This window comes from Cololabis saira, chromosome 9, assembly GCF_033807715.1.
Source record: "Cololabis saira isolate AMF1-May2022 chromosome 9, fColSai1.1, whole genome shotgun sequence".
Taxonomy (NCBI): domain Eukaryota; kingdom Metazoa; phylum Chordata; class Actinopteri; order Beloniformes; family Belonidae; genus Cololabis; species Cololabis saira.
In genome coordinates, this window is record NC_084595.1 from 47,647,627 (window position 1) to 47,674,669 (window position 27,043).

The 27,043-nt window shown below is 43.8% G+C and overlaps 1 protein-coding gene across 2 annotated transcripts in view; it reads right to left on the bottom strand.

Annotated features, from left to right (window-relative positions):
* Positions 1–23,757, bottom strand: part of crb2b (crumbs cell polarity complex component 2b) — a 51,592-nt gene extending 27,835 nt beyond the window's left edge. Inside the window, exons 1-7 of one of the 2 annotated variants that reach the window (XM_061729698.1) lie at positions 23,439–23,757; positions 8,987–9,682; positions 6,941–7,136; positions 5,393–5,532; positions 4,250–4,435; positions 4,061–4,174; positions 312–1,265 (exon numbers count right to left, since the gene is read on the bottom strand). In XM_061729698.1, the coding sequence (XP_061585682.1) occupies positions 312–1,265; positions 4,061–4,174; positions 4,250–4,435; positions 5,393–5,532; positions 6,941–7,136; positions 8,987–9,682; positions 23,439–23,559 (2,407 nt within the window). In that variant the 5' untranslated portion in view covers positions 23,560–23,757. Of the gene's footprint in view, positions 1–311; positions 1,266–4,060; positions 4,175–4,249; positions 4,436–5,392; positions 5,533–6,940; positions 7,137–8,986; positions 9,683–23,438 lie in introns of those variants that run through there. The other variant, XM_061729699.1, reaches the window with a different exon arrangement.
* Between the last annotated feature and the right edge of the window lie 3,286 nt (positions 23,758–27,043).

A 27,043-nucleotide genomic window follows, 5' to 3' on the forward strand; every position in this document is an offset into this window, starting at 1 on the left:
ATACATATATTTTAATATTGCTGATTATGGTTTACAGTTTTAGATTAAGATTCCCAGAATATTCAAATTTTTTGAGATAGGATATTTGAGTTTTCTTAAACTGTAAGCCATGATCAGCAATATTAAAATAATAAAAAAAGCTTGCAATATTTCAGTTGATTTGTAATTAATCCAGAATGTATGACATTTTTGTTTTTGTAATTGCATTACAGAAAATCACAATATTCTAATTTTCTGAGACAGTCCTGTATATGTGTGTGTGTGTGTGTGTGTGTGTGTGTATTTTTTTATATGAAGAAGTGTCATGTTACCTTTTTCACAGTGTTCTCCATAGAAAGGTCGGTGACACAGGCAGGTGGCCTGAACCCACATGTCCACACATACTCCATTCTGCAAGCATGGCTTATCCTCACACCAGTCCTTTTTATAACATCCAAGTTCCAGGCCCTTATTCTCCTCCCTAAAGAGGTCTTGAGGCAGCAGCAGCTTTTGGTCAATTTTAAGGTCTTCCATACAGCCTATAAATCCCTTTCCACTGGATAAGTGTCTCAAACATTCTTGTGGTGCACCTCCCAAATAAAGCTCTTGGAAGAAGCTGGGTTGGAGAAACATCAGATAGTTGTGACCTTCATTCTTCACCTGGCATCCTTCCTCACAGCTAGGTCCTTTAACCGTCAGAACCAGCCTCTCATCCATTGTCACAGTCACCTGCTGCCATTCTCCGTCATTGACCGGCCCAGGGTAACGTACCTGCAGCACCTTCCCTGACTTCACCCTCACCTGAAGGGACCCTTCAACAAGCTCCAAAGAGACGAAGCGGTCCATGGTTCCCCGGTAGAACAGCACCATGTCTGGAAGGGTGCTCTTGAAACGAAGTTGCATATGGAGTCCATAGCCTTTGTCTTCGGCCTCTCGCATTGTCCTCTTTTTGAAAACAGGGATTTGCATGTGGACGTAACCCTCAGAGTTGAATGAAAATGTGGTGGACGTGTTGCAGTGTTCTCCAGTCCAGCCAGGCATACACTGGCAGATGTAACTGTGCTCCCCATCGTTGGTCAGGATAGGGACACAGCTCGCTTCATGCTGACATTGGTGCTGACGGCAACCGTCCAAGCTGATATTGCAGTTTGCCCCCCCCCAGGGGTCCTGGCCTTTGTCCGGCATGGGGCAGTGACACCTGTAGGCGTTGGCAGAATCTTCGCACGTGCCACCATTCTGGCAGGGATTGCTGTCACACTCATCGATGTCCACCTCGCAGTGTACACCTTAAAGGGGAAAGTACCACAATTTACAACACTGATTCAACTTTTTTGACCTCATGTGTGGATGAGGAAATAAACAATCAACTATCAAACAACTGCTATTCTTCCTGAACACAATTATATCAGTGTATCTCATAATGATTGTATGAGGTAAATATTGAAATATATTGTCAGACTGAATTAAACCTTTCACATATCCTGTAAATGTCAGTCCCCATGACTAGTGTCAGAGTTACCACATTAAACAGCATTGAACATTAAGCTCCAGCAGTAGCAGTCAATTGGCATTAGCACAGTTCTTTAAAATCCTCTACACCCAAGGAGCTGCAAAGCTGTTCATCCTCTTTGTGCCAAGACTCCACCCTCATAAGCAAAAGCACTCAACTGTCTATCTCTATGCTATATTAACAGTAAAACGTGCTGTACTACACAGTACCTGTTGGGCTCCAAGGCCTACAGCAGCAGCAGAGCAAAGGCAGCAGCACCAACAACCTTCTCCCCATGATCCAGTGAGACAAATGACAGCAGACTCTTTACGCTGATGACAGGACAGGACAATATATCTCTCCCTCTCTCTGACCTTCTCTCCCTCTTTCTCTCTCTAGTTAACAGTACAGTATTGCCTTCACTTCTTCACTTCATACCACAGACAGGCAGAAGAGATTACCAGGCAGCCCCTCCCTTCTTTTCTTTTCCTCCCTCTTTCCGCCTCCTTCGTCACTCCCTGAAACTGTTATTCCCGCCCTGTTCTTTTCCCACCCTTTTCTGGACGCCACTCAGCCCTGGCAGAATGGTAAGCCTCCATCTGGCTCCTGTCAGTGCAGCACCACACTCACCCCTCACACCTGCTCCACGTGGTTTGGAGACACCCCATAGCTGCACAAGTTCTACAGAACAACCAGCAGGAGGCGCTGCAGGTTCAAGGCCAAACGTGGGTCAATCTTGAGCAGGGTTTGACAATAACATGGAGCATGGTGCGTACTAAGGAGCCATATGTTTGATTATCACGTTACATCTGTTGTCCAATTTTTCATTAAGCTCAACTATAACAATAATTCGAATAACAATAATAATAATATTGATGATAAAATTAGAAAAATCAGTGTAAAAGTGTCTCGCAATGGCATTTTTCTACATGTTTCTGCATTAGTGCACACCTTTACCATACATATTTTTTAATATCCAGTTTTTAGATCAGACTTCAAAAAAATCAACCAAACACCCATCATTAATAGGATAACCATGACTACTTTAGCAGCTTGTTTAAACAGCACAAACAAGAGAACAAAGTCAATACCATCAAATCTTAATGTCATATGGAGTCTCCTCTTGTGCCAGCTGTTGCACAATATTTGTTTCAAGGGTAAAAAACCATCACATGAATAGAAAACAACCTGGCAAAGACCCACATTGTACTTCCATTGGGTAAATGTATTGTGTGTTCTTTTTTCATCAGACTAGAATTAGTCTGCCCCCAGTACCTCAAAGCCAACAAAGCTGCTGTAATCTTTTCTCCCGCTGACACATTTCTGTGGAGACTCCCCCATGTAATGTCCAACAAGTTGCCTGACATATGGTAGCTTAATATTGGCTTTGTTTTTCTGCTATGCTTCTCCATACCATATGCCCTTTAATCCCTCCTAATGACGTGTTCTGCTATGGCTTTTATGTTTCCACTTCACCTTATAATATGGTTCTTCCTGTTTTGATTAATGCTGTGAAAAATGTCCTCTGCCTGCTTTAAATAGCCATGAGGAATATGGATTAACCCTTCATTGCTTGTTCAAGGTTCTGAGATCCATTGAGGAATTTAAACTCACTTATATTTCGTTTTGAACCAAATAATTTATATGCATGGTTATATTCTCCAGGTAATGCAACTCCACATAATTAAAAGGTTCAGCACTTATTTCAAAAGCACAAGTTTATAACCACACAACTAAAATCAAATATGTTTTCCATTTTCTTTTTAAGCATTTTTCTTTCATTTCAAAAATATGACCAAACTGGCCAGCTTTGTTGCTAATCTTTTTTTTTGTTTTGACATTGTTTAATGAACAAGCCCCAGTACTGGTACTGTTCCAGTGCTAGAAACTCACACGTTGGAACTGGCAGAGGAAAGTAAAGCACCTGTGTTGTGTTGGCTTATGTGTGCATTTTATTGTGAAAACGGTTAAGATAGGTGATATTTCTCACACTTGTATGCTCTATGTCATGCTAGCAGGAAAAAATAATAAAATGAAAGCATTGCTTTACATGGTGAGAAGTTATATATTCCGCAGATTATTATATATCAGTCTTTTGATCTCCCACAATAATGTAATGAATGTAAAGGAAGTTGAGGGCTTTTTCTCAGCAATTTTTAGGTGAAATTAAAAAAGAGATTCATTACATTAATTAATGACATATTTTAATTAATTAATCTCTCAATTTTATATATATATATATATATATATATATATATATATACATATATATATGCACTTATCTGAGAACACTTTGTCTGTACATTTAAGTTAGAAATCAGTTTCAACAATGAATTCCAGTACAACCTCCCCCTCTGCCTTTGAAGCAACTCATTTATTTGGGAATGTTTTGTCTTGACAGCCATGTTTTCCTGTTCAACCTTTGCATGACATTTCTGGCCTGTGAGCCTACAGAAACCAGTCACAACTTTTCTGTTGTAAACTGTGAATAGTGTCTGTCCTTGGTCTTTATGAAGAAAGAGCAGATCAGAAAACATGTTTTATGAGGACATAAGGTAAGACAAGAAGAGCAGAGTAGGGGCTTCCTCCTACCTGTGAATCCATCAGGACACACGCACTGATAGGAGTTCAGTCCATCATGACAGATTCCTCCGTGTTGACAGGGAGCAGAATTACACTCGTCCACATTGACGGAGCAGTTTTCTCCTACACAAAGACTTGCTAATTAGATTCAGAAACAATGCACCTTTGTAGGTTTTTGTTTTCAAATGTAAAGATTACCGGTGAATCCTGGCAGACACTGACAGATGAAGCCAGCAGCAGCATCGTAGCTGAAACTGCTGTTGCTGAGTTCCAGAAGCATTCCGTAGTTCTGGACGTCTGAGCGTTGGAAACATCTCCCACCATTGTCACATGGATGCAGCTCACACTCGTTTATATCTTCCTCACAGTTCTGTCCCTCGTAACCTAGGCACACACATATACGTGCACATAATCACACATTCATTATGTCATTTAATTTCTTTTCATTTCTGTGTGGCACATAATATTCTGTACTCTTAATATCATAAGCCCCTTATTTACGCACTGTTGCCCATAAAAATGAAATAAAAGGTTTTTCAAACCTTGTAATGAAATTATTGTAAATAAAAAGAGTTCAAACATTATGGGCAACAGTGTATGTAAAGGAATTCAAAGTGTAAAATAAAAAACACAATTCTTTAACTACTACCCACTTACAGCATGCACCATCACTAAATGCACATTTCCTGATCAAAGCGGTTCTGTCAGCATGTGATGCTGTCAGGCTGTCATGTGATGATCATTTCTATAAAGGGATTTCTTTGTAAATTCTAACTACTCTCTGGACATATTGTAAGTTATAAACCTACAGTATGTTCAAAAAATTGGAATGGAAATATTATGAAAATAAAAAAGAATGAAGTGATTCACAAAAATGGGATGTGTAATTTTCCAGGTTTAAAGACGACTGCCTGTGCTGCTGTGTGTGTGTGTGTGTGTGTGTGTGTGTGTGTGTGTGTGTGTGTGTGTGTGTGTGTGTGTGTGTGTGTGTGTGTGTGTGTGTGTGTGTGTGTTGGAACACACACCTGTCAGTCTCTACATGTACAGGATTTCTTATCACTGCAGCACAAAGAAACCAAATATGTCTGCCTCATGATTACACTTGATTGTCCTTCATACAAATCTATCTGCCTTTTTCTTCAAAACTGCTTGTAACACAGAAAAACACTTTATACATTTCTTTTATTTCACTCCTATTTGTGCAGAGAATCTTGAGCCTTCATAGTACTAGGATGTGTGGATGTCCTGGCAGTCGTGCATGTCGTGGATACTCTGATTTCAACTTAGTATTGAAACAGAGCCTTTGTTGTGGCTGATATGTTGTATGGAAGTGTAGCCTACCGGCCCAGCAGAGGCACTTGTACTGGCTGATTCCCTCTAAGCATGTGGCTCCGTGCTGGCAAGGATCAGACACGCATTCAGGAATATCCTCTTCACACTGGTCGCCGACGAAGCCGGTCCCCTCACAGTCACACTCATAGCTGGAGAGACAGAGACACAAACAAGTAGAACATATACACACATATATACATACATATATATATATATATATATATATATATATATATATATATATATATATATATATATACATATATACACATATACATATACAGGACTGTCTCAGAAAATTTGAATATTGTGATAAAGTCCTTTATTTTCTGTAATGCAAAAATGTCATACATTCTGGATTCATTACAAATCAACTGAAATATTGCAAGCCTTTTATTATTTTAATATTGCTGATCATGGCTTACAGCTTAAGAAAACTCAAATATCCTATCTCAAAAAATTAGAATATTCTGGGAATCTTAAACTGTAAGCCATAATCAGCAATATTAAAATAATAAAAGGCTTGCAATATTTCAGTTGATTTGTAATGAATCCAGAATGTATGACATTTTTATCACAATATTCAAATTTTCTGAGACAGCCCTGTATATATATATATATATATATATATATATATTATTCTATTATAATATTATATATATATATATATTATTCTATTATAAACAGTAATTGTACCTACTCTATTAAATAAAGTCCTTCATACTTTGGTCAATAAATTACTTTAACCCTTACAAATGTTGGGTGAACATTATAATCTATGAAAAGATTTTCCACTTAAATCAAGTGCGTTAATTTAGCGAGAAAGAATTATGTGTCAAATAGTTTGTATTTGGTTACAATTTGTTAAAAGCGTGAAACACTGGACACTTGGGATCTCCCTGATTCTCCACTGTTGAGGCCAAAATTAATCTTGGTTAGTCTAAATATAGTTTATTTACTTAATCCTTTATTTGAAAGAAGGTGTATATGGATTGGTTTGTGGGGGCATGGTGTTGTTTGTGTTATATATATTATGGACAGATAAGTTCAGAAGGAATCATTTTTTGTTGGTTGGTTGCCTTGTCTCCGCGCCTCCTTTCTTGTGTCAGAGCGGCTGCAGTGATTTAATTAGTGATTAATGATTTAATGAGTGATTCATGACCTGCAGCTGCAGGGAAGAGAGTGAGAGTGGGAAGCGGGACAGTTTTTTGACCGCAAAGGGCAGATCGCAGAAATTAAATTAAGATGCTTTTTTTTTTTGTCTTTTGATGGATACTTTTTGCAACAGTATAATCTGCTGAATTATTATTAAATTGCATCAACTTGGAAGTGACGCTGGATCTGCGTCTGTCTTTTGTTTTTGACTGTGTTGACCCGCTCAGTAGCGGCTCACAAAAGTTTGGAAAGAGAAGCCGCAACATCCACTGTGACTGATGCCTATGCTAGTTAAGGCACTAATTATCAATAATTAATTACTGACTTCAGTGAAATGAATAGAAGTCAGTCTATTGTCCTTCGATGGAATGCATTTGTGCATTTGTGTGTGTATTGTCTTACCTGTTTATCTGATCTATGCACTTGCCCTTATTCAGACAGGGCATGCTGGCACATTCATCAACGTTAATCTCACAGTCGTGGCCTTGGAAACCTCCCACGCACTCACAGGAGTACACGGCTACGTGGTCGGTGCAGGTCGCGCCATTCTGACAGGGTCGGACCTCACACTCATCAATCTCCAGCTCACAGTTAATCCCTGCCGGGTGCCACACCAATAATGACAGGGAGAAAAGCCAGGAGATTGTTAACAGACTTAATTATCTTAGCACATTTACTGTCCTGCATCAACACATACAAAGATGCCAGACTGTTTTAAGAAAAAAAATCCTGTAAAAGATCAAATCTTTCCTTTAAATACTAAGTGAGAATTGAACACTACACAGTATTGCAGCAAGACTGCAAAGTCATGGAGATATTCAAAGGTATTGAATACTGTCACTTCAAATATGATTATTAAATTAAAATAAAATAGTCTTGCAGCAAAAAAGGACACTTAGTCAATATTTGGACAGCATTATCTGGTTGAACCTTGATATTTGCAATTTTTGGTACAGTCTATTATCTTTTAACACATCTCAAACCTTTAGATGATGACTATTTTTAAGTTTGGGGCAATAAATAATGGGTACTTTGCAGTGGATTCATAAGTTTCATTACATGCTACATATTAAGATTTCATTCTGCATGAATATTTGTACATGTTTGAAAACTTGCACTTAGATCAATATACTGAACTAGCCAATGGAAATTCCTGTTCACAGTGTGGCCTCGGGTAGAGACATAACTGTCACTGCATTGTCGTTACACTGACAAATATAAAAGTATTTGAACTTCTATAAATGACAAATATCAGATAATATGTTGATTGAATCAAAAACAACCAATGACGTAGTTAAATTCAGGTTTGATGTAGAATTTGTCATTGCAAATCTTTAGGGGCCCGAGCACTTACAGAGCGAAGGCCCTATTGTATCTGTAGGAATTGTTATTCTTTCTTTCTTTATTTTCCTTCTGACGAAAGGAGGGCCTTTTTGCCCCCCTAAACGTGCACCAAGAGTCACCAAATTTTGCACGCAAGCCAGGTCTGGCGAGAAATTTGATATTTGATGGTTTGCATTAACGGGCGTGGCAAGATGGCTCAACAGCGCCCCCTAGAATAATTTTCTCTGCCATAACTTTTGAATGGTTTGACATAAAGACTCGTGGGTGGTGTCATGGGACTCGGTATTGAGTACTTGACCTTCATTGGCATGAATTAGCCCCGCCCCTTCTTCTGATTGGTCAATATTTGATAGTCCCTATTTTCCGGCATAACTTTTGAATGGTTTGACATAAAGACTCGTGGGTGGTGTCATCGGACATGGTTTTGCGTCTTTGACCATAATTGGTGCAAATTAGCCCCACCTCTTCTTCTGATTGGTCGATATTTCATAGTTCCTATTTTTTGCTACAACTTTTGACTGATTTGACATAGGAAGTCGTGGGTGGTGTCATTTCTGATATGCTTATGGAGGCGGTGGCCATGAGTGCGAGGGCCCGTTCATCGCTGCTTGCAGCTTTAATTTACCTTAAAACCTTAATGGTATCCTAACTGCTTCTTTGAACCATATATCACACCCTGCTACAAAAAACACGACAGGAAGTGGGTGTGACATCATTAACTACATTATTGTTGTTTTCAAAGCCCTTGTGTATTTCTGTCACATCTTGTTATATATTTTCTTCACAACAAAAACATAGTAAAAAATCATTGTGATCAAATGTAGAATGGGGGATTCAATGCAAAATTTTAGGACGATATTGTTCTAATATTAACATATTTTTACATATCCATATGTCAAATATCTTGACCATTTAACCATCTCATGCAGATGCAGCAAACGTTCCCATAAAATCCTGGTATAAGCAGTTATCAATGTTTTTTGTGGTTTGATTTTTTTGGGGGGTTTACTTTTTCAATTTTGGCAGCCATTGACATCTTTACAGCAAATAAATTGATTTCTGCAAGATAAGTGCAAGAGTGAATCCCTAAAAATACAGTATTACCTTTAAAACCTGGAGCACAGTCGCACAAGTAGTGATCCACTTTATCCAGACATGTTCCATTGTTTTGACAGGGTTGGGAGGAACATTCTTTGATGTCCAAGTCACAGTTGTAACCCTGAAATCCAGGAACACAGAAACACTGGTAGCCATTGACTCCATCTTTACAGATGGCTCCATTTTGGCAGGGGTCAGACTGGCATTCATCAATATTCTCCTCACAGTTTGTGCCCTGGTACCCAGCAGCACATTGGCACCGGGGCCCACTGTCAGGAATGTCCATGCAGGAGCCACCATTCTGGCATGTTTCTACTGAACAAATGCTCATATTATCCTGGCAGTCTTTCCCAGCCAGTCCAGCGGGACACTGACATGTATAGCCATTGACGCCGTCAACACAATAGGACTTAGCACCCTGGCAGGGGCTGCTCTGACATTCATCTACATTCTGGTCACAGTTTAGCCCTGTGAAGCCATCTGGGCAGTTGCAGCTGAACTCATCGGTCCCAGGTGTGCTGGTACAGTTAGCACAAGGTACTGTAATGCAGGCATCATGTAGTTCATCACAGTTTTTGCCACTGTAATACACAGGTGCTTTGGGACACACACAAACATAGTCACCCAGGTGGTCAAGACATGTTGCACCATTGTTGCATGGAGATGACAAACACTTGTCTGCAGCTGCGGTGCACAGTAAGCCTGGAATGAAAGAAACAAAAGAAAGAAAAGAATATTACTTCTATATTCTATGTCTATATTCAAACTCTGAAACTGAAATATTATTATTATTATTATTATTATTATTATTATTATTATTATTATTATTATTATTATTGTTATTATTATTATTATCATTATTATTATTATTATTATTATTATTATTATTAGGGTCCGAGCACTGACGAAGGCCCTATTGTAGGAATTTTTATTTTTTAATTTTTCCTTCTTCCGACGAAATGAGGGCCTTTTTGCCCCCCTAAAGTCCCCCAAAAGTCACCAAATTTTGCACGCAAGCTAGGCCTGGCGAAAAATGTGATATTTAATGATTTGCATTAATGGGTGTGGCCTAATGGATCAACAGCGCCCCCTAGAAAAATTTGTGCCTCAAGCCCCACAATACGGTTTGACGTACATGCACAAAATGCATGTCGCAACTTAAAGAAAAGTCTCTTGGCGCCATGGCTGAAACCAAACAGGAAGTCGGCCATTCTGAATTAATTGTGTAATTTTGGCGAAATGTATGCCATTTCTTCGGCCGTTTCTTCGTCCGAACCGTAACGTGCACCCAGGTGTGTTATACATCAAAATGTGTGTCTCCATCCTGCGAAGATGAGCATTACTTTTCTTAGTCAAAAGCTTACCGTGGCAACGATAGACGCCAAAAAGCGCCCCCCCCCCCCCCCTTCATCTGATTGGTCCATATTTGATAGTTCCTACTTTCTGCCATAACTTTTGAATGGTTTGATATAGAGAGTCGTGGGTGGTGTCATCTGCTAAATGTCCAGGCCTGAAGAATCTACATGCAAGTCATACAAGTGCTTCCACTGCAGCCTGAACGTGCACATGGGTGCGAGGGCCCGTTCATCGCTGCTTGCAGCTTTAATTATCATTATTATTATTATTATTATTATGTAGTGGGGCAAAAAAGTACCAATTGTGCAAGTTCTCCCACTTAAAAAGATGAGAGAGGCCTGTAAATAGGTTCACTTCAACTATGAAAGACAGAATGGGGGGAAAGAATCCACGAAATCACATTGCTTGGTTTTATATAATAATAGCTTGGTTTTATATAGCGCCCCTCAAGGCACCTAGAGATTTACAGAGACCATTATTCATTCATACACATCCTCCCCGGTCGTGCCAGCTGCCACGTTTGTAGCCACAGCTGCCCCGCAGACTGACAGAAGCGTGGCTGCCATATCGCTCCGACAACCACCAACATTCATACACATTCAAACACGTTCACACGGGGCAAGGTGGGTAAGGTGTCTTGCCCAAGGACACTACGACAGCAACTGGGACGGAGCGGGATTCGGACCACCTGAGCTAATTGGTAAATTCCTGCGTAAAATAAGTATTTGGTCACCTACAAACAAGCAATATTTCTATCTTTCACAGACCTGTAACTTCTTCTTCAAGAGGCTCCACTGTCCTCCACTTGTTACCTGTATTAATGGCACCTGTTTTAACTGGTTATCAGTATAAAAGACACCTGTCCACAACCTCAAACAGCCACACTCCAAACTCCACTATGGCCAAGACCAAAGAGCTGTCAAAGGATGTTAGAAACACAGTTGTAGATCTGCACCAGGCTGGGAAGACTGAATCTGCAATAGGTAGCAGCTTGGTGTGAATAAATCAACTGTGGAGCAATTATTAGAAAATCGAAGACATACAAGACGCTGATAATCTCCCTCCACCTGGGGCTCCAAAATCTCACCCCGGGGGGTAAAAATGATCACAAGAATCACAGTACCGTATTTTCGCGACCATTCGTCGCACCGTGTGGAAAGGCGCACCCTCATTTTTGTGTGTCATTTTTAGATTTAAAACACACATACGGCGCACCGACCCAAAAGGCGCAGTCTACAGAGCAGAGCTGCACACACGCGCGTCGCAAAACACACGCCCGCTGCAAAACACACACACCCGCTGCAGAATGCACACACATGCAGAACGCACACACAAGCACACAAGTGTGCTTATTTAAAAAATAGAGCAGGAGCAAAACCTCTGTTTCTGCATTAAAGAGCTCCGCTAATTCAGCTGCGCCAGTCCGAATTTCCTCGGTGTCAGTCACTTTCTGCACAACAGTAAATAAACTTTTCATACCCCGTTGTGCGGATCCTCCACCGCGCAGAGCCCGTCTCTCCCCGGCGGGGTGGAGCAGTGCGCATCACAGCGGCTTTAACCGGGAATGTGACCGGTTCCGACCGGCCGGGACCGAAGGAACCCACCTGTACTGGGAGCAGGGGCTCCCGGGGAAAGACCAGCGGCATTTCAGCCGGATCTGCCCCGGGGATGGTGCGCCCTGGCCCTGCAAACCCACGGCGGGAGCCTGGCGGCTCCTGAGCGCATCCTCTGCATCTCGGTTACCGGTGATCAAACTGACAGATTTGCCTGAAAATCTCGCAGGGTGAAGTTGATCCGACCTGGGACAGACCCCTGAAATCCCTGCTCCCAAAGCTTGTGGGAACCAGGAGAATTCGATCTGATCCCGCTTTGGGAACCTGGAAGTCGGGCTGGAGCAGCGCGCGTCACACGCGCTGCAGAACACAGAACACACACACACAAGTGTGCTTATTTAAAAAATAAAGCGGGAGTAAAACTTAGTTTGATTGTATTTTATTTCACTTTACCGTACACATCAAGCAAATCCTTCAAACTCTTCATCTTCTGTTTCTGCATTAAACAGTTCTGCTAATTCAGCTGCGCCAGTCCCATATTCCTCGCTTTCAGAGTCAGTTTCTGTGTCGACACGATCATGCGGCCCCTCTGAAATGCCGGCTTTTGCAAACGCCCGAACAACAGTCCCAGCAGATATATTAGCCCACGCATCAACAATCCATGTGGAAACTGTGGCATAACTTGCCCGGCGCTGCCGTCCGCTCTTGGTGAAGCTGTGCTCCCCGCCAGTCATCCATCTCTCCCACGCCGCCCGCAGCCTCACCTTGAATGGCCGGTTCACACCGACATCCAGCGGTTGGAGTTCCTTCGTCAGACCTCCCGGAATAAAAGCCAGCACAGGGTTCATGTTTTTAACTTCTTTTTTTACACTGTATGTGAGATGGGCGCGCATAGAGTCACAGATCAGCAGCGATGGTGATGTGTGGAAAAAACCACCTGGTCGCCGCACATAGACCTGCTTCAGCCACTCGATCATCATCCCCTCATCCATCCAGCCCTTTTCATTTGCCCTTATTTTGATCCCGGCTGGAAAAGTCTCTTTAGGCAACGTTTTTCTTTTAAAAATGACCATCGTCTGCAGTTTTCGTCCATCAGCGCTGCAGGCAAGCACTACGGTAAATGAGGACTTCTCATGCCCCGTTGTGCGGATCCCGACCGTGCTGGCTCCCGTCCTCTCCACCGTGTGGTTAACCGGGATGTCGTCCGGTCAGCGGGACCTCGTCCATGTTCGTGATGTGGCTGGGGTGGATGTGTTTCTCGGTTATGTGTCGGCTACAGAATGAGTGGAAGCTCTCCATCTTTTCCAAGTAATCTGCCGGGCGTTGCTGCGCTACTGTTGTCCTGGCCCGGATGGAAAGATGGCACCGCTTCATGAACCGAAAACACCAGGACGGACCTCCGTGAAAATGTTCAATTTCCATCTCCTCCGCCAGCGCTACTGCTTTCCGTCGGATGGTGACCGTTGAAACACTCCTTCCACTCGCTCTTTGCTCGATCACCCACCGCTCCAATCTTTCCTCCAAGTCGGGCCATCTCGCCTTGTGTCCGCGGAAGCTCAGCTGCGTTTTCTTCACCTGCCGCAATTCATTTTCCAGCTTCCTCCACTTGCGAACCATAGACTCGTTGATCTTATATTCTCTCGCGGCTGCTCGATTCCCGTGTTGCTCTGCGTAGCTGATCGTCTTCAGCTTGAACTGTGCTTCATAAGCGTGTCTCTTTGCCATCTTCAGGGTTGTTAAGACAACAATGTTCTGCGTGAAGCACATACCTGTCCCTTTATACACCCCCCCTTCCCCCTCAATCACGTCCGCAAACCACGGGTGCTTCACACCCCCCCCTTCCCCCTTTAACGTCTGTGGATGGTCTCATTCACGTCCGCAAACCACGGGGGGCTTCACCCGCCCCCTTCTCTTTTTACCGTTCTCATGGTGGCCGGCCTTACATTACCGTAATTCAGGTAATAGACACGGCGCACCGTTTCATAAGGCGCCCGGCACATTTAAAAAAAAAAAAAAAAAAAATGTGCGCCTTATGGTCGCGAAAATACGGTAACACACTACGCCACCAGGGACTTAGATCCTGTAGGGCCAGACGTTCCCCTGCTGAAGACAGGACATGTCCAGGCCCGTCTGAAGTTTGCTAGACAGCATTGGGATGATGCAGAAGAGGAATGGGAGAATGTTATATGGTCAGATGAAACCAAAATAGAACTTTTTGGTGGAAACACAACTTGTCGTGTTTGGAGGAGAAAGAAAGCTGAGTTGCATCCAAAGAACACCTAACCTACTGTGAAGCATGGGGGTGGAAACATCATGCTTTGGGGATGTTTTTCTGCAAAGGGACCAGGACGACTGATCTGTGTAAGGTAAAGAATGAATGGGGCCATGTATCGTGAGATCACTCACTCACTCACTCACTCATCTTCTCCCGCTTATCCGTTACCGGGTCGCGGGGGCAGCAGCCTCAGCAGGGATGCCCAGACTTCCCTCACCCCAGACACCTCCTCCAGCTCTTCCGGGGGGAGTCCGAGGCGTTCCCAGGCCAGCCGAGAGACATAGTCTCTCCAGCGTGTCCTGGGTCTTCCCCGGGGTCTCCTCCCGGTGGGACATGCCTGGAACACCTCCCTAGGGAGGCGTCCAGGAGGCATCCGGTACAGATGCCCAAGCCACCTCAGCTGACTCCTCTCAATGTGAAGGAGCAGCGGCTCGACTCCGAGCTCCTCCCGGGTGACCGAACTCCTCACCCTATCTCTAAGGGAGCGTCCAGCCACCCTGCGGAGGAAACTCATCTCGGCCGCTTGTATCCGCGATCTTGTCCTTTCGGTCACTACCCAAAGTTCATGACCATAGGTGAGGGTAGGGGCGTAGATTGACCGGTAAATCGAGAGCTTCGCCTTTCGACTCAGCTCCCTCTTCACCACGACGGTCCAGTACATCGACCGCATTACTGCGGACGCTGCACCGATCCGCCTGTCAATCTCACGCTCCATTGTTCCCTCACTCGTGAACAAGATCCCGAGATACTTGAACTCCTCCACCTGAGGCAGGACTTCTCCACCCACCCGGAGAAGGCATGCCACCCTTTTCCGGTTGAGAACCATGGCCTCGGTCTTGGAGGTGCTGATTCTCATCCCTGCCGCGTCGCACTCGGCCGCAAACCGCCCCAGCACATGCTGGAGGTCCCGGTCTGATGAAGCCAACAGGACAACATCATCTGCAAAAAGCAGAGATGAAATCCTGAGGTTCCCAAACCGGATCCCCTCCGGCCCCTGGCTGCGCCTAGAAATCCTGTCCATAAAAATTATGAACAGGACCGGTGACAAAGGGCAGCCCTGCCGGAGTCCAACATGCACCGGGAACAAGTCTGACTTACTGCCGGCAATGCGAACCAGACTCCTGCTTCGATCATACAGAGACCGGACAGCCCTTAGTAGAGGGCCCCGGACTCCATACTCACTCAGCACCCCCCACAGAATGGCACGAGGGACACGGTCAAATGCCTTCTCCAGATCCACAAAACACATGTAGACTGGTTGGGCAAATTCCCATGAACCCTCGAGCACCCTGCGGAGGGTATAGAGCTGGTCCAGTGTTCCACGACCGGGACGAAAACCGCATTGTTCCTCCTGAATCCGAGGTTCGACTATCGGCCGTAATCTCCTCTCCAGTACCCTGGCGTAGACTTTCCCCGGGAGGCTGAGAAGTGTGATCCCCCTGTAGTTGGAACACACTCTCCGGTCCCCCTTTTTAAACAGAGGGACCACCACCCCGGTTTGCCACCCCAGCGGTACTGTCCCCTTCCTCCATGCAATGTCGCAGAGGCGTGTCAGCCAAGACAGCCCTACGACATCCAGAGACTTGAGGTACTCAGGGCGAATCTCATCCACCCCCGGTGCCCGGCCACCGAGGAGCTTACGAACCACCTCGGTGACCTCGGCTTGGGTGATGGATGAGCACGCCTCCAAGCCCCAACCCTCTGCTTCCTCAGTGGAAGGCATGTCAGTCGGGTTAAGGAGATCCTCAAAGTATTCCTTCCACCGTCCGACAATGTCCCCAGTCGAGGTCAACAGCTCCCCACCAGCACCATAAATGGTGCCGGCAGAGTACTGCTTCCCCCTTCTGAGGCGCCGAACGGTCCTCCAGAATTTCCTCGAGGCCGACCGAAAGTCCTCCTCCATGGCCTCCCCGAACTCCTCCCAGACCCGAGTTTTTGCCTCCAAGACTGCCCGAGCCGCGGCCCGCTTGGCCTGCCGGTACCTATCTACTGCGTCAGGAGTCCCACCGGCCAACATAGCCCGGTAGGACTCCTTCTTCAGTCTGACGGCATCCTGTACTTCCGGTGTCCACCACCGGGTTCTAGGATTGCCGCCACGACAGGCACCGGAGACCTTGCGTCCGCAGCCTCGAGCCGCCGCGTTGACAATGGAGGCAGAGAACATGGTCCACTCAGACTTGATGTCCCCCGCCTCCCCCGGGATCCGAGAGAAGCTCTCCCGGAGGTGGGAGTTGAAGATGTCCCTGACAGAGGGCTCAGCCAGACGTTCCCAACAGACCCTCACAATCCGTTTGGGTCTGCCCGGTCTGTCCAACCTCCTCCTCCGCCAGCGCATCCAACTCACCACCAGGTGGTGATCAGTTGACAGCTCAGCCCCTCTCTTCACCCGAGTGTCCAAGACATGCGGCCGAAGGTCAGATGAAACGACAACAAAGTCGATCATTGACCTCCGGCCTAGGGTGTCCTGGTGCCACGTGCACTGATGGACACCCTTATGCCTGAACATGGTGTTCGTGATGGACAAACTGTGACTCGCACAGAAGTCCAACAACAAAACACCACTCGGGTTCAGATCGGGGAGGCCGTTCCTCCCAATCACGCCTCTCCAGGTATCACTGTCATTGCCCAGGTGAGCGTTGAAGTCCCCCAGTAGAACAATGGAGTCACCAGTTGGAGCACTATCCAGTACTCCTCCCAGGGACTCCAAGAAGGCCGGGTACTCCCCACTGCTGTTCGGCCCGTAGGCACAAACAACAGTGAGAGACCTATCCCCGACCCGAAGGCGCAGGGAAGCGACCCTCTCGTTCACCGGGGTGAACTCCAACACATGGCGGCTGAGCTGGCTGAGCTGTATCGTGAGATTTTGAGTGAAAACCTCCTTCCATCAGCAGGACATTGAAGATGAAACGTGGCTGGGTCTTTCAGCAGGACAATGATCCAAACATATCACCCGGGCAACGAAGGAGTGGCTTCATAAGAAACATTTCAAGGTCCTGGAGTGGCCTAGCCAGTCTCCAGATCTCAACCCCATAGAAAATCTTTGGAGGGAGTTGAAAATCCGTGTTGCCCAGCGACAGCCCCAAAACATCACTGCTCTAGAGGAGATCACGGAGGAACGGACCAATCACTGCTCTAGAGGAGATCATGGAGGAACGGACCAATCACTGCTCTAGAGGAGATCTGCATGGAGGAACGGACCAATCACTGCTCTAGAGGAGATCATGGAGGAACGGACCAATCACTGCTCTAGAGGAGATCATGGAGGAACGGACCAATCACTGCTCTAGAGGAGATCTGCATGGAGGAACGGACCAATCACTGCTCTAGAGGAGATCATGGAGGAACGGACCAATCACTGCTCTAGAGGAGATCTGCATGGAGGAACGGACCATTCACTGCTCTAGAGGAGATCATGGAGGAACGGACCTATCACTGCTCTAGAGGAGATCTGCATGGAGGAACGGACCAATCACTGCTCTAGAGGAGATCATGGAGGAACGGACCAATCACTGCTCTAGAGGAGATCATGGAGGAACGGACCAATCACTGCTCTAGAGGAGATCTGCATGGAGGAACGGACCAATCACTGCTCTAGAGGACATCATGGAGCAACGGACCAATCACTGCTCTAGAGGAGATCATGGAGGAACGGACCAATCACTGCTCTAGAGGAGATCATGGAGGAACGGACCAATCACTGCTCTAGAGGAGATCTGCATGGAGGAATGGACCATTCACTGCTCTAGAGGAGATCATGGAGGAACGGACCAATCACTGCTCTAGAGGAGATCTGCATGGAGGAACGGACCAATCACTGCTCTAGAGGAGATCATGGAGGAACGGACCAATCACTGCTCTAGAGGAGATCTGCATGGAGGAACGGACCAATCACTGCTCTAGAGGAGATTTGCATGGAGGAACGGACCAATCACTGCTCTAGAGGAGATCTGCATGGAGGAACGGACCAATCACTGCTCTAGAGGAGATCATGGAGGAACGGGCCAATCACTGCTCTAGAGGAGATCTGCATGGAGGAACGGACCAATCACTGCTCTAGAGGAGATCATGGAGGAACGGACCAATCACTGGTCTAGAGGAGATCATGGAGGAACGGACCAATCACTGCTCTAGAGGAGATCTGCACGGAGGAACGGACCAATCACTGCTCTAGAGGAGATCTACATGGAGGAACGGACCAATCACTGCTCTAGAGGCGAACTGCACGGAGGAACGGACCAATCACTGCTCTAGAGGAGATCTGCACGGAGGAACGGACCAATCACTGCTCTAGAGGAGATCTGCACGGAGGAACGGACCAATCACTGCTCTAGAGGAGATCTACATGGAGGAACGGACCAATCACTGCTCTAGAGGAGATCTACATGGAGGAACGGACCAATCACGACTCTAGAGGAGATCTGCATGGAGGAACGGACCAGTCACTGCTCTAGAGGAGATCATGGAGGAACGGACCAGTCACTGCTCTAGAGGAGATCATGGAGGAACGGACCAGTCACTGCTCTAGAGGAGATCATGGAGGAACGTACCAATCACTGCTCTAGAGGAGATCATGGAGGAACGGACCAATCACTGCTCTAGAGGAGATCTGCATGGAGGAACGGACCAATCACTGCTCTAGAGGAGATCATGGAGGAACGGACCAATCACTGTTCTAGAGGAGATCATGGAGGAACGGACCAATCACTGTTCTAGAGGAGATCATGGAGGAACGGACCAATCACTGCTCTAGAGGAGATCTGCATGGAGGAACGGACCAATCACTGCTCTAGAGGAGATCTGCATGGAGGAACGGACCAATCACTGCTCTAGAGGAGATCTGCATGGAGGAACGGACCAATCACTGCTCTAGAGGAGATCTGCATGGAGGAATGGACCAATCAGTGCTCTAGAGGAGATCTGCATGGAGGAACGGACCAATCACTGCTCTAGAGGAGATCATGGAGGAACGGACCAATCACTGTTCTAGAGGAGATCATGGAGGAACGGATCAAAATACCAGCAACAGTGTGGAAACCTTGTGAAGACTTACAGAAAAACATTTGACCTCTGTCATTACCAACAAAGGGTTTATAAAAAAGTATTGAGATTAACTTTTGTTATTGACCCAATACTTATTTTCCACTATAATTTGCAAATACATTCTTTAAGAAGACAATGTAATTTTCTGGGTTGTTTTTTTTTTCATTTTGTCTCTTATAGTTGAGATATACCTGTGATGAAAATTACAGGCCTCTATCATCTTTTTAAGTGGGAGTACTTGCACAACTGGTGTGTGACTAAATACTTTTTTGCCCCACTGTATGTCCCTGTCGTCTTTCTTATGTTTTTTGTAACAATAAAGGGGAATCTAGTCTTATCTAATCTAAAAAAGCAAATCAATTTCTTATTCATTCAGTAACTGTGATTTTCACAGTTCACAGTTCACAGTACTTCCCTGTCATTTGACAAAACCTGATTTCCAATACAAATATGTACTAATCATCAGGTGCCTCACTTGTTTCACTAGTACTCGATTACAAAAAAACACCAACACAAGCTAATTTATAGAAAAATGTTGTGTACGAAGATCTAACTTTTAAAATATGTCAAACATTTTGTTACTGTGCTTCACCAAGAATTAGGTATGCCCCAATACCATTTTTTTCACACCGAGTACGAGTACGAGTATTTTAATTTGTGTACTCTGCGATACTGAGTACCGATCCGATACTTCTACCACAAAAATAACTAGGCTAAAAATGCAATGAAAAATGCAATGAATTGGAAGACAGGTTTTATTTGCAACAGAAATTCAATTTTAAACAAAACTCAGCCGGCCGGGCTTTCCTCCGCGCTTTAGTCTCATCGCAGGAACATCAACTGAGAATGTGCGGTGCTTCACCTGAAGCCGTCCGTGTGAAACAACATAAACAATCAAATAGAATTTAAAAACAGGCTAAATGAAATGATGTTACACACTCGCTCCTTAAAGTTGGTTGCGATCCACCAGTAAAACCCGCACATGCTCAGTTCATGTTCCTGCGATGAGACCACGTTGTACTGTGAGTTACGTGGAGTGTTTAATAAAGTTCCCTGTGAGTAAGGGTAATACGCAACCGTCCAGTTTGTATAATTAAGGAAGATAGAACAAACTGAAACAGGGAACAGCTGGCTGAGCAGTGGCGGCTCGGCGGCGGATGCACACTCACCCGGGGAGCCGGGCGGCTCAACATCTCCCCCTAGAGTCGATAATCAGTAACTACAACAACAATGAAGTGGTATCGGTGCGCGGTATCGGAGAACTTTTGCGAGTACAAGTATTTAAGAGCAGTATCGGCCCCGATACCGATACCAGTATCGGTATCGGGATCCCTGCCCAGGATAAACAAGTCACAAGTTATTATACTTCATGATTAAAACAAACAACCATAAATGGTCATATATGACCAGTTATTAAACAACAATATTGCGTAAGCGCTAGGCTTGAAAAGGACAGTTTTATATTCGGCTAGGGGATGTGTCTATTCAAACTTTGAATAGAAGAATTCCCCTTGTAAAACTGAATGCCTCATCAACAAATATGTAAATGCATGGTAGTATTATAGGTGTAATGGTCTTTACTTTACTGTAAAAAAGCAAAAATGAGAAAGACTGATATTTATTTTATTTACATTCAAATGTTTGAACAAGAATAAAAGATGAGAGGAGGTATTAACAGCTACAAATTAACAGAGACCAAGTACCTTTAGCTGAAAAACTTGAAAAACCTTTATGACATTCTTTGGGAGAGAGAAAACTGTGCAAGTGAATCTCAAAAAGCTTATGACAACAGTTTAAAACAAGATCTGGCTGTCCTACAACATGATTTTTTAAGATTATATGACATAGTTTACTATTGTACCAAAGGCTCATTTAAGCTCTAAATGACTAAATTATATCTGTAAATGCAAATTTATTACACTGCCCTTTCTCCTGGAGAGATTAGTTGGGTCTTATAGTGGGCTACATATAGTCATCATCTTTGTAGGTGTAAAAAAACGCATTAAGAATGAAAAACTATATTTTTGGTCACAAGGGATGATGTTTGATACCATCATCATCACATCATTAAACATGGGGTTGAATTTGAATTCAGTTAAAGCAATAAACCTTATTCTTATATACAATCTCTTGAATCCTAATAAAGGGGTCTAAAAGGCAGCAAGGGATTCCTCACTCTTCACTCTTTCATCCAAACCCAGCCAAGCCCTCACACATTCCAGGGAACTGATAACAGTTACGCCTCCACCCACCGGCCTGTCACAGACTTCATAGATCATAACCAGACAGGTCTGATCCCGGCGCTGACTGGTACCAGCATTTAAACCAACAGCAACGCTGAGCAGAGAAGCCGGGTGTTAGCGGGAATAAGGATGTCAGGATCAAACTGTTGATACACACTAGAGACATGAGTTTGTCTCTGAGGGGGGCCGGTTTATCACTCAGCTAACTGACTCACGTGGAATGTTTTACCTTCATCCAACATCATGGAAATGTGTTTTTCAAAAGTGTCCTGGGCAAGACCAGAATCAGCAAAGTTTCCTCCATGTTTTTTTTAATAGCATGTTTTACACTTTTTTATAAATATAAAAAATAAATACATAAAAGGTTTTTACACCCTCAAACATGTACATGTGATTCATATGGAAAGTACTTTTGATACACAGTTTATGGGTTCAGGTTAACAGGGTCAGTACTTCAATTATTGGTCAGCTAGCAAATTAGTGGAGATGGACAGAATAATAGAGTTTAATCAAATATGGCATAACCTGTGAACTAACACCTAAACATTAGCAACATTTTGAAGAAAAATACAGTCCCACTATTACTAAAGTACGGTAAATAGAAGTAGATAAGGTTAGAGCCATTTACGAACATGCTGCATATTCAGACCAGATAGTATTCCTACAGATATGGCGTAAAGTCTGTGACTTCAAATATCATTTCTTTTTGGCAAGTGTAAAAAGTCAGGAGGTAAACTGTTTCTTTTAATTCATAGTAACAGCAACACAAAACCAACTGAAAGTCGTGCTGGAGGGCAGAAAATGTAACAACATTGTGAACCAGCGACAGTTGGCTAGCAAGTTGATGTCAGTAAAACTTTATTTAATCACTATGGCAGGTGGCTGCTTTGCTTTACAGAAGAAAATGGGCACAAAGGGTCCTTGACAACCTGATACTATTGTGACAAAAGCACTTGTCTCGTCCCTGTATGTCTGAAGATAATGGTGCTCACGATAAGAGGCCAATAAGGAAGATTAAAGGTAGACTTTGGCTTTTTTTAAACATTCGTAGGTTCATTAGGTTTACATGTTCAAGGTAAAAGTCCTGCATTCCCTCAACTTTTGAAACTGTTTATAAAAACTTTCTTTTGTCTTCTTTTTTCTCTGGTCAAACCCTTTTTCATACAACACCAGGCATCTTCTCATCAAAACCTAAACATGAAAGTACCATATTTGCTTTCTGCTGTCTAATTCTTTAAAACATGAGAGCAGAGTGCCAGTTCTGTTTCCATGCTTCTTAATACCCATCCACCCTCCCAGTCAACGCTGAAACAAGAAAAAGAAGTGGAGCTGTGAGGGCGGACGCTCAGCCTGTTACCATGGTGATCTTTAACAATGTCATCCATAGCCAATCCTTGGCTGTTCCACCATTTAAACAAACTATGGATTACACAAGTGCAAAAAATGGGTCAGTATAGTGGTTAGGGCTGACTGACCTCACCCCCCCCATACACACACTGGGACTGGCCTTCACATGCTACCAAACGTACTACATATTGTTCAATTAGTTACTTCAGTGGTTTGAAGAACTCAAAAAAATCCTTTGTTTCATAACTACAATATGAGGAAAAAATTCATTCTATTTTAACTTTCTTTATAAAGATCCATTTCTTGCCTTTCACTTTACCAACAGTATCTTTTATCCTGTTCTATGTAAAAACACACAAAATGAATGAGTAAAAGGTTCTGACTCTTTATCGTATTCAATAGTTTATAGTCTTGTATTTTAAGGCTAATTTCACTTTTATTAATCGATTTAAGTGTTTTTTAAATAATAATTTGATTATGGTCCCGATAGGAGTTAAAAGTACACGTCAATACATGATCATCGATGCACACATAAATAAATAACCCAAAGCTTTAGAGGCATTTATGACTTAAACTGTCTCAACAATTCTGATCTGATATAAGGGTCAACTACTCATGGTGGATCATTGCAAATGATAACTTACCCAGTTTGAACATCATCATTGTGACCAGCACCATCCTCTGATGTCTGGACCAAACTCTTCCCAACTCCATAGTGTTGGTGGTTATTCCCGTAAGAGGATGCTGTCGTTGAGCAGGTTTCATCCAGCGTGCTCCGTCTGGGCTGCAGCACGTTAGTACCTGGAGCAGAGACCCGTCCTAGAGCAGAGACCCGTCCTAGAGCAGAGACCCGTCCTAGAGCAGAGACCCGTCCTAGAGCAGAGACCCGTCCTAGAGCAGAGACCCGTCCTAGAGCAGAGACCCGTCCTAGAGCAGAGACCCGTCCTAGAGCAGAGACCCGTCCTAGAGCAGAGACCCGTCCTAGAGCAGAGACCCGTCCTAGAGCAGAGACCCGTCCTAGAGCAGAGACCCGTCCTCCACGCCAGACCCCTGAGACTCTGAGTGTGAGCCCGTCTGAGAATGTTTTACAGTTTGTCTGTGTGTGTGTGTGTGTGTGTGTGTGTGTGTGTGTGTGTGTGTGTGTGTGTGTGTGTGTGTGTGTGTGTGTGTGTGTGTGAGGTTGTCAAGGGGCCATGCTGAGATGGAGTAAAGCAGGGTAATCACCCCAACAAAGAGTGAGAGAATGAAAACATGGACTGGAGTCAGGACTTCACTGATACTGACAGCAGTGGGTTTTCAATTGGGATTCGAAGCAACATATTTCTTATTCAGATTTTCAAAAATCACACACATTAAGACACACGTAACACACACACACATACACACACACATATATGTATATCGATAATTGTATTTATTTAAAGAATGGTTAATGTGCATTTATACAGATGTAATTATTGTGAGCAGGTCTGGGATCAATGGATAGTCCCTCAGCATTCTCCCAGAAGCCCAGCCCTCTCTGACCACAGGGGTCAGGGGAGCTTATCCAGCTACTATCTGGTTGGCAGAAGCATTTCTGGCAATGATTGGAATGCCTTGCTCCCCCTCTTCACTCCCATTTGCACCACCCACCCCATCCCCCAACTCAACCCCCAATCCCTAGGCCCAGTGAGGCTTAATCCAACCTGCTGCGTTTTCAACAATTAGAAGAAAAAAAACATTAGATACTTTGCAAAGGGGGTAAGGAACAAGAGAGGTACATGTTAGGGAGATATTCCTTCTCAGTCCAGGGCCAGGGCCTACAACCAGCAGTGTACAAATGAAGAGGGAACTCATTCACATCAGCATCAACATTCTTATTCATCAGCAACTGCATGTACCGGTATTTAAACTGGCAGTCAATACAACAAAAACACTGACCACACAAAGAGCAGGCTTTATTACAGTCATTATTATTATTATTATTGTTGTTGTTGTTGTTGTTGTTATTATTATTATTATATCTATTGTTATTCAGACCAATCCTCTGACCACCTTAGTGTTTGCTACCTGTTTACAGGACTGTCTGAGAAAATTAGAATATTAGAATAGATTTTCTGTAATGCAATTAAAAAAACAAAAATGTCTGGATTAATTACAAAACAACTACCACTATTGCAATTATTTTATTATTTTAATATTGCTGATCATGGCTTACAGCTTAAGAAAACTCAAATATCCTATCTCAAAAAATTAGAATATTCTGGGAATCTTAATCTTAAACTGTATTATTAGTAGGATTATTATTGTTAGAGTACAAGCACAAAGGGTTCAAGGACCCTACTGAAATTGTGCTGTTTATTATCGTAATCCCTCCCCCAAAAAAAAAAAAAAAATAAACAACAAAACAAGACTCTTTTTCTGCTATAGAGGCCTTTGCTGAAGGTAAATTGCAAAGCTTTGGGGTCTTGGTCCAGGGACTGGCCCGTGATGTTGCAGCAAATTTTGACATCAAAATTCAACTTTCTCTTGTCATGCATTGTCCCAGAGGCCTCAGATGTCTTGTGTATGATCAGAGTCCAGCTTTGAACACATCCATATGGTCATACGCATAGCGCCCCCTAGTGGAGAAGAGAGACAACACCTCTCCTGTGTTAGCATCCCTTCATTGGCTCCCCAAGATTGTAATTGTAACGGCTTAGCTCCATGATATTTTCAAGACCTGATAGTGCCTTATGTTCCTAACAGAGCTCTCCGTTCTCGGAGTGCAGGTTCACTCGTAGTTCCTAGAGTATCTAAATGTAGATTTGGAGGGCGGGCGTTCTGCTATCAGGCACCATTACTATGGAACCAACTTCCAATTTGGGTTAAGCAGGGCCAGTTCTAGAAAATGATGAGTAGGGCTGCATCTCAGATCAGAGGGGGGGGCACATGCCTGGCACGTTATTCAACACTAAATTATGCATTTTCCCATCATTTCAAGCGGAATGATACTAGCAAAACAAAAATATTTAAAGTGTATTTCAAATGCTTTAGAACAAAGAAAATACTACATTTAGTCTGGGCTATTTCACCCATCAGACAATCTAGCAACAGATGTTTCTTACCCTGAAAATAAAACATAGAAATTCAAACTAATTTTATCTATACAGCTCAAAACCATCACTAAACATGACAGCCATTTCAAGTGGAATGATACCAGTCAAACAATAATATTTAAAGTGTCTTTCAAGTCCATTTTTGCAGCAATATTGCTGCAGAACAAAGAAAATACTACATTTAGTCTGGGCTACCCATCAGACAATCTACACTGCAAAAATTCAAAATTCAAAATCTCATTACACAACAAGACTCGTCACTGGAAAAAACAACAATTTTCACCTGTTTCAAGTAGATTTTCACTTAAAATAAGTAGAAAAATCTGCCAGTGGAACAAGATGTTTTGCTTGTAATGAGAAGATAAATCTTGTCCCACTGGCAGATTTTTCTACTTATTTCAAGTGAAAATTTACATGAAACAGGGGAAAATTGTCAAATAACAAGTTATTTTTCTGGTAATTACTCCTGTTTTAAGTGTAATGAGATTTTTTGACTAAAAATGAGACATTTTAACTAGAAATAGAACAAATATTCCTGGTAAGACTTTGAGTTTTTGCAGCGTAGCAACAGAAAATAAAATATAGAAAAATAAATAACAAAAATAAATATAACCTGTGTGGTCCAGTCAAGTTGAGAGGGAGTCTCTGTCTCATTACTACCGTTGTCTAACTTGCTGGCGTGGTTGTGCTTGAACCACTTCTGAATATCCATCGTTACTTTGTGTTAACGGAGCAGCAGAGAGCAGTGTCATGCTGGTGCAGGAAACTGCTGGAAGCAGATGAGTGAGGGACACTGAAGCCTGATTTATGGTTCCGCGTTGAACCAACGCAGAGCCTACTGCGTAGGTGCGCGTTGCCGCGTACCCTACGCTGTAGGCTGCGCTGTGCCTTACGGCGTAGGCTCTGCGTCGATTTAACGCAGAACCATAAATCAGGCTTAACGCGCGCACACTTGTCAGTTTTTTTTTCGTCTTTTCAACTGAGCATGCAAACACATAAACTGAGGGTGCAATGCTTATGCACCCCCGTAGAACCGGGCCTGGGGTTAAGGAGGCTGACACCACCTCCACCTTTAAGACCAAACTTAAAACATTTGTGTTTAGTAAAGCCTCTAGTTAGTGTAAACGTTAGTGTGGGCCAGAACTCATAGCTGCAGCTACGGGACAAGATAG